The 8,413-nt window shown below is 31.3% G+C and overlaps 1 protein-coding gene across 1 annotated transcript in view; it reads right to left on the minus strand.

The window, feature by feature from the left end:
• LRRIQ3 (leucine rich repeats and IQ motif containing 3) overlaps positions 1-5,781 on the minus strand; it is a gene marked incomplete at both ends in the record, with an annotated part of 87,151 nt that extends 81,370 nt beyond the window's left edge. Inside the window, 2 exons of the mRNA XM_080691443.1 lie at positions 4,655-4,978; positions 5,533-5,781. Of these exons, the coding sequence (XP_080547569.1) occupies positions 4,655-4,978; positions 5,533-5,781 (573 nt within the window). The remainder of the gene's footprint in view (positions 1-4,654; positions 4,979-5,532) is intronic.
• Positions 5,782-8,413: the final 2,632 nt, after the last annotated feature.

Here is an 8,413-nt window from a genome sequence, read left to right on the forward strand (position 1 = left end):
AACTTCCTGGAGATTATTTAAGTGGTCATAACAAAAATGCTGATTTAGTTCTAATTATCAATTTTTATTATAGTTTATTATTTATAGTTTATTATTTATTTATGCTCTAGTTGGAGAAATCGCTATTCAAGTCCTTTGTCTTCAGATGATGTTTTCGTTCATTGAGTTTTTTGAGTTTTATACAAATTGGGGTATTAACCCGTTGCTTGCAAATATTTTTTCTAGTCTGTTGCATGCCTTTTAACTTTGCAGATAAAATTACTTTGCTGCGCATAAGCTTTGTAGTTTGATATACTTCTGTGTACTCATTTATTTATTTATTTGCTTTTGTTGCCTGAGGTTTTGGTGCAACACACAAAATAAATAAAAAATAAAAATTGTCAAAGTCAATTTCAGGAAGCATTTCTCTTATGTTTTCTTTTATAAGCTTTATGGTTACTGGCCTTATATTGTGATCTTTTACTCTTTCGTGTATGGTCTAAGGTAAGAGTCCAGTTTTACTCCTGGATGTAGAAATCCAGTTTGTTTGTTTGTTTGTTTGTTTGTTTGTTTTAGCACCACTTATTAAAGAGAATATACTTTCCCAGTGTGTCATCTTGCTACTCATTGAAAATTACTTGATAATACATGTTTAAATTTATTTCTGAGATTTTAATTTTATTCAATTTTTTATTTCTTTTATCTTTTTTTTTTTTGACTAAACTTCAAATGACCTGTATTTAATTTTATGGATTCTTTCTTCAAGTCAGCTGTTGAAGCTCTCTAATCATTATTTTAGGATAGTTCTACTGGTGCTTTTCTCTACTTTCAATTTTATTTATTTTTTGTCCTTAGTTTTTTGAAAATTTCTGATTGTATTTCTTTGGATGTATCTAAAATTATCTCTTAGCTTTTTAAACTTATGAGTTTATATTTCTTGCACAATTTGGGAAGCTTTTATTCATTCTTTCTTACTTAAGTACTTTTTTAGACCTGCCCTCGGTCTATTCTCTTTTTAAGACTTTGATGACATATTAGACCTCTGTTATAGTTGCCTGGATCTCTGCACCTATTTTTATTTATTTAGTTGTTATCTATGTTTTCTGTGGAGTAGGAATTTTAACTACAATGTGGTCTTTATTAATGCTGCAAATGGATGGAGCATTTTGTTTTTACCAGGCAAAGGTAAGTCATGATCTTCATTAAGCCTTCTCTATACCATCTCAGTCAGAAGTGGGTAAGAATCTTGTACCACCATCTGGTATTTTGGGTCAAAAGGAATGAAAGTTCTTCTTTGTCAACTCCCAAGTAGGCCTTGGTTTGCTTTGCTTGATCCTCAAAGAGGTTGTACCACAAATTTTTTTTTTATCCTGTAGTTTAGATTGGAGTGGAGTAGTGTCTAAAACTTACTTGAATATTACTTTATAAAAAGAGAGCAGGCATGTATTTTATTGTCTGTTTGCTTGCATTCATCATAATTTCTGGGTCACTGTCTTCTTTAGCTTCAGGTTTGGGGTATATGAATATAAAACCAGCAAGGTCTAGAACACACCACGATGTCATTTCTTAGATGCCACTTGTCATTTCCAGTCTTCAATTTGCTTTCAGAGCTATTCTGTGTTCTTTTCTAAATAATTATTAGAAAATTTATATATATTTTATACAATGCATATCATATTATGTATATAAAGTATATATTTTATACAATGCATATCATATTATGTATATAAAGTTGAGGGAATTTAATTACACTCCTTTAGAGAAATAACTATTTCATCTTCCTGGAATTTGGGAATGCTCTGTGCTTTCCTTTTTGTTGTTGTTGGTGTTTAAGTTGTTTTGTGTTTCTTTGGTTTTGGGATGCTTGGACTCAAACCAGGGCATCCTACATACTAATCAAGGGCGCTACAACTGAGATAAATTTCTAATCTGTGCTTGTTTTTAATAACATCAATTCTTCTATCAATTTTTATTTATATTTATAAAAAGTATTTGTGGTATATATTTTCATATTATTGTAGCTGTTGTTTTTAATATCAGTTGAAAGAGATCCTGCATATGTCATTTAATGCTTCATGTGCTAAATTCTACACTGTATGAAACAAATCTTAAGTCCTTTGTTTTATATGATTTAATATATATTACTTAGACATTTACATTTACTTTTTAGGTATTACTTGTTCTTTGGTACTCAATCTTAATAACCACCTTAATTTTGACTTCAACATTAATTCATAATTATGTTTATTACTATAGTTTAGGCTACATGCATACAAGTTAAAATTAGTAATTTTTATAAGCACAGTCTTACTTTTAAATGTTTTTCATTTTTGGTGTTCTTTATAGGCTAAATTTTTATTTTTAATTAATTAATTTATTTTTATTGGTGCATTGTAGTCATACATTTCAATGGGCATAAAATGTAGAGGCATACATGCACACATCGCTCATTTAGCCCTTCCTCAGTTCCCTCCCACCCTCCTCCCTCCTTCTCATGTCTGGCTTAGTGATTAATATGTTTATGAATGTACATCATGGTCATTAGACGATTTCCTTCTTCCCCCTTCCCTTACCCCTCAGTTAGGTCACCTTATTTGATCATTTATGGTTTTCCTTCTTCATCTAGAGTTCCTGCTATGACCCTTTCACTTCCTAGCTTCTGCATATTAGGGAAAACATTCAACTTTTTTGTTTTACTTTTTTGTGACTAAGCTCATTTAGCGTAATGTTTTTCAGTTCCATTCATTTTTCTGAAAATAACCTAATTATGTTCTTCTTTATGCTTGAGTAAAATTCCATTGTGTACATATAACATAGTTTTGTAATTCATTAATCTGTTGGTGGACATCTTGGCTGGTTCCAGACTTTGGCAATAGCAAATTATGCAGCTATAAACATAGATATTCATGCACTAGTTTGGTAGTTTTGTTTCCATTCTTTTGGGTAAATACCCAGAAGTGGTATTGCTGGATCATATGTTAGGCTCATTCCCATTCTTCTAAGGATGCTCCATATTGTTTTCCAAAGTGTTTGCACTCATTTTCAATCCCACCAACAATGTATTAGAGTTCCCACTTCTTTAAACCCTTGCCAGCATTTATTGTTCTTTGTGCTTTGAGTGATTGTCATTCTAATTCGGGTTAGGTGAAATCTCAGGGTAGTCTTGGTTAATATACCTCTGACTGCTAATGATATTAAACATGTTTTTATACATTCATTGGTCATTTGAATTTCTTCTTTTGTGAAGTGTCTATTTAGTTCACTTGCCCATATTTTGATTGGGTTATTTGTTTTCTTACCGGTGAGTTTCTTTAATTCTCTGAATATTCTAGATATTAGTCCTCTATTGGAGGAGTAGGAGGCAAAATTTTTCTCATATTCTGTTGGCTCTCTTTTAAGGTTCTTGATAGTTTCATTTGCTATATGAAAGCTCTTTGATTTAATGCCATCCCATGTAGTTATGAAAAAATCTTTCAACTTTTAAATTCTAAGCCTTCCATGAAAAATCATTATTCAGTGTTTGTATTCAGTTATGAACACTGCTGGAAATAATTTTCTATTTTTTTAAATCTATGCATACATTGTCAAGTGTCACTTAAAGATTTTTTTTCTCAGTGACAGACTACATATATAAAGGTGCTATAATATTATATCACTTAGTTAAGTCATAGTTATCTTAGTTTTTTGTGTTTTTTTTTTTTTTTTGGTGGTGGTACTGGGGTTCCTGGAAGCCCTTCTACCTCCGGGCTCCACTCCCAGACCTATTTTATATATATATTTTTTGAAACAGGGTCTCTTACGCCAGAGCGGCTGGCTTCGAACCTGAGTGATCCTCCTGTCTCCGCCTCCCAAGCGCGGGGATTACAAGCGTGTGCCACCATGCCCGGTGCTTATCTTAGTTTTTGTAAGTATACTCTACTATGTTCTGAAGAAGACTAAATCACCTAAAAATGAATTCCTTAAAGATGTAACTGATACATGACTATATATGTGAATTTATGTTATTCATATATATAACAATATATATTCATATATAACATTAAGATTAAAGAATGGTCTGAACATACTTTCTTACTATATCTTATAATTTCTTCTAACAACTACAGAATTGATCCCCTATTTAATTTCTTACTTACTTGCTCTAACATTCATAGGCCATAAAGAATGGTTTGTCTAATTTTTATATATCCGGTGTTTTGTAACCTCTAGGTATCAAGTTTCCCCAATCACTTCTTTTTATTTTTTATAAATCCACAAATAATGGTGATTTGTTTAATAATGCCAGTGTCACTAATGTAATTGTTTAAAAGCCTGAGTACTTTATCTTTTTTCCTATAATAATATACATTGTCCTTTATGGCATTTCAAAAATATCAAATAATTCTCAGTGAAATCACTCATATACCAAACAAATAAATTAGAGATTTTAAATTTAAAATATACATGTATTTCTCTACAACTTGTTGATTTTTGGGTCAATACTTTTTATAAAAGAGGCATACAGCCTTTATAAATTTTTGGATAGAAACACATTACCAATATATTTAGTAATTTAAGGTGCTTCATATAAATGGTGCAAACATATTAAAGAGTTTATATAATTTAAAAATAGAAATAAGAAGCTAAAATTTTTATTTAAATTTATTTAAAATGAAATCCTAGTGAAGCCAATTACCTTCCTCAAAGCAGGGCAGAAATTAAAGAATAGTCGGTGGTTAAAGGCTTTGAATCTCTCAGGTAGATGCCAGTTCTGAATTATTTCTTCATCAGAAATCACATGATGATCCAGTGCTTTGAGAGGCCATATACTGTTAACAAGAACGTGTCTGTATCCCTTTTTGAGGCTAACTGGACAATCAAACATAGTAAGCGCTGTGAGATTTGGGCAGGAAGCCAGGACACAAACATTCTTGAGCTTTGCAAACCCATTGTCATGAAGGTAGAGAAGTTTTAGGTTCTTTAATCCTCTCCAAAATTTGGCATCTGGTAGACTCTTTATCTGAAATATTATTAGAAGTATGTTTTAGTTCAAACATTACTCTTTTACAAATTGTATAGAAAATGGTGAAACATTAAGAAAATCTTCAAAAATTCAATATCTCACAAATGGCAAGTTTCAAATTAATAACCACAAAGAATATTTTGAATTATTCAAATGAATACTGAAAAAATAATATAAAACAATATGCATTTTATTAATCTATCATCATTAGTATAATTAAATGAATAAACATTTTTTTTCAGTGAAAATTTCTTGGTTTCAGGTGATTCTATAAAGTTTTCTAAAATGCTATCTTTATGTAAAGAATTAAGAAGTAAAGGAGTACTCTTATCCAGACTGAATTTAAGAAGTAAAATATTTCACATCATCCAGTTTATATACTTTTATTTCTAATTTTTTTCTAATATACATTTTACTTTTATATTTACTTTTACATTTTATTTATATATTAGTTAAGGCTATCTGGGAATAATATTATGGATAGCCAAAACAAGTATTTATTATATACAAATTCCACTTATATTAAGATATCTTTAATGACTCTTGCTTACCTGATTTCCATGGAGATCAAGTTTAATTAATTTTATACAACTCTGAAGTGGATGAATATCTGTAATAAAATTGTTTGAGAAAATGCATACTCTAAGAGAGATGCAAGATTGTAAATTTTCCATAGATTTTAAATGAAGGCCATTGAACTTAACAAAAACAAAATCTTTTTGATCTTGTATTATATTTTCATTATAGTGACTCCATTCTTCATGACTGGTTAGCTCTTCTGTTATTGTTCCATGAAACATCTAAATTAAAAAAAAAGGAAAATTGCCTTAATTTTTTTCAACTTTTAAAAATCTACCTGAAAACACATAGAACTTTTGCTAAGAGATAGTGAGAATTAAAATGAATAAAAAGGTTAAAATTTAAAAAAGAATATTAAGTCCTATTGAATTTTTTATCTCCAAGTGTCTGTATGTGAGACAGCAAGATGTGGGAGTACTAAGGATTGGGCAGAGGCATTTTATCTCCAAGCTACACGCCCAGCTCTGTTCTTACTTTCTGTTTTGAAACAGTGCCTCACTAAGTTGCTGAGAGCCTTGCTATATTGCTGAGGCTATTCTCAAACATGCAATACTCCTGTATCAAACTCCCAAATTCTGGGATTATGGGCATGTGCCACCACATGTGTCTATAATGATGCTATTAAATTAAAAATAAAAATCACTGAAGAAAAACAAGTCAGGAGAGTGATAATCTCTGTAGAAGAGGCTGAAAAATGCAGACAGATAAAACTGTTATCAACAACATTTATCTCTCTCTTTTTTCCTGGTGGTACTGGGGTTCCTGGAAGCCCTTCTACCTCCGAGCTAAACTCCCAGACCTATTTTATACTTTTTTAAATTTGGAAACAGGGTCTTTTAAGCCAGAGTGGCTGGCTTCGAACCTGCACCATCCTCCTGTCTCCGCCTCCCAAGTGCAGGGATTACAAGCGTGCACCACCATGCCTGGCTCAACATTTAACTCTTAAAGAAAAAATTTTATGTTCAATTCAGTTAGGAAACTAGGATTCAGAATTCTAAAAGCATTAAAGTTTGACTAATGAAAGACATCAAATGCTGTGTACATATGCCTGTATGCCTGCATCACTTTGAACCTCATTTTGATGTATCATCATATGTGCCCAAAGTATAAAGAATAAATTTACCTAAGATTTTGAAATTGATATTTTATTATATAATCTAATGTTATCTCTCATATATATTAATTTAGCCTAACTAAAGTTCATAAAAAGGTAGTGAATTAGCAATAATTTATAAAAGAATATATTGCCTCACGTGGTCTACTTGGGGGGTCTTCACAAGACTAACAACCTTCCTCAATGGAAGAATCAATTTTTTCCAAATGTAGGTAAACAAAATCAATATAACTCAAATGAGAATAAACATCAAAATTCAGATAAACATATACTATATCAAGACACTGGCTGCTTTTTATACTCTAGCCAAAGCCCAAAACTATAATCTTCAAACTCTTAAATATCACCTAAGGAATTAGTTAAAAGGAGGATTCCTGAGCTCCAACTCATTTTGTGTGTGTGTGTGTGTGTGTGTGTGTGTGTGTGTGTGTGTGTGTGTGTGGTGCTGGGGGATTGAACTCAGGGGCATTCTACCTCTGAGCTATACCCCCAGCCAAATTTTTATACTTTATTTTGAAACAGGGTCTCACTGAGTTGCAAAGGGCCTCACTAAATAGCTGAGGTTGACCATGAACCACAATCCTCCTGTCTCAGCATCCCAAATGCTGGGATTACAGGTGTGTGCCACCACACCTGGCTCTCTAATTCATATTTACTGTATTAGAATCTCTGGAGTAAAGGTGCAGCAATGTATTAAACAAAGAATTCATGGATATTTTGACAAAGATTAGCCTGAACTAAAAGTAAAGCAGCCTTCCAAATGTAAAAAGCCATACATAGAAGAAATAAATAAAAATTCTTAAAATTTACCACACTCTACAGGCCCTAAAATGTAGGGCAATAGCCACATGCCATCCCATCATTTGCTTTCCCTAAATAGAAAATATCTTTCAGAAGTCTTTCCTCAGGGTTCCCTTTCAAAAAAACTACTACTTAAATGGAACTACGTTTCCATTTTACCCTAAAGACAGGCTAGCTCCAGAACAGTTTCTGAAAAGATCTTATGGTACACATTATATAGGACACATCAGTATGTTTCAAAATAAAATGAGAGGTCCAAAAGTTTCAGCTATAGCAGCCATTTTTTTAAGACAATTAACTCTTCTGTAAAAAAAAAAAAATCAAAACAAGAGTCAAATACCAAAGAAATGTATATTTATTGCAATCATGTATAATTTTTTTAAATTGTGGGAAGCTATTAATTCTTAGTGATATATGACATTGAGCATCTCTACATGCATATTATGTTTGCCATCTATATATCTTCTATCATGAGTCTGTTCAGACTTTTTGTACATTTTTATTGGGCTTTTACTTATTTTGAATTTGAGTTCCTTGCATTATTTTGAATACCAGTACTTTATCAGATGTGAGTTTCAAAACTAACTTTTCCCAAACCAAGGCTTGCTTTTCTAATTTTTCTTTATTTTTCAACTCATAAACTCATAAATCATTTGGACAATCGACACCAACCAACATGGAGTATCAGAGGTCTCATTTTCCTTACAGAATACTAAAAATGACATTATACTTCCCTCACTGTATCAGTATACATATTTTTATATATACCTATATAAATCATATATAGTTGTACATTATATATAGCCTTATAATTACATGTTAAAATCATTATTCTATCTTTACTACCCTATTTTTAATTTATTTCTAGAATATGTCTTTCTGGCATTTATTTCCAGGTATTCTAAACAGTGTTATTAACTAATTATAGTTATTAATTA

Source organism: Muscardinus avellanarius (genome assembly GCF_963383645.1).
Source record: "Muscardinus avellanarius genome assembly, chromosome: 3".
Taxonomy (NCBI): Eukaryota; Metazoa; Chordata; class Mammalia; order Rodentia; family Gliridae; genus Muscardinus; species Muscardinus avellanarius.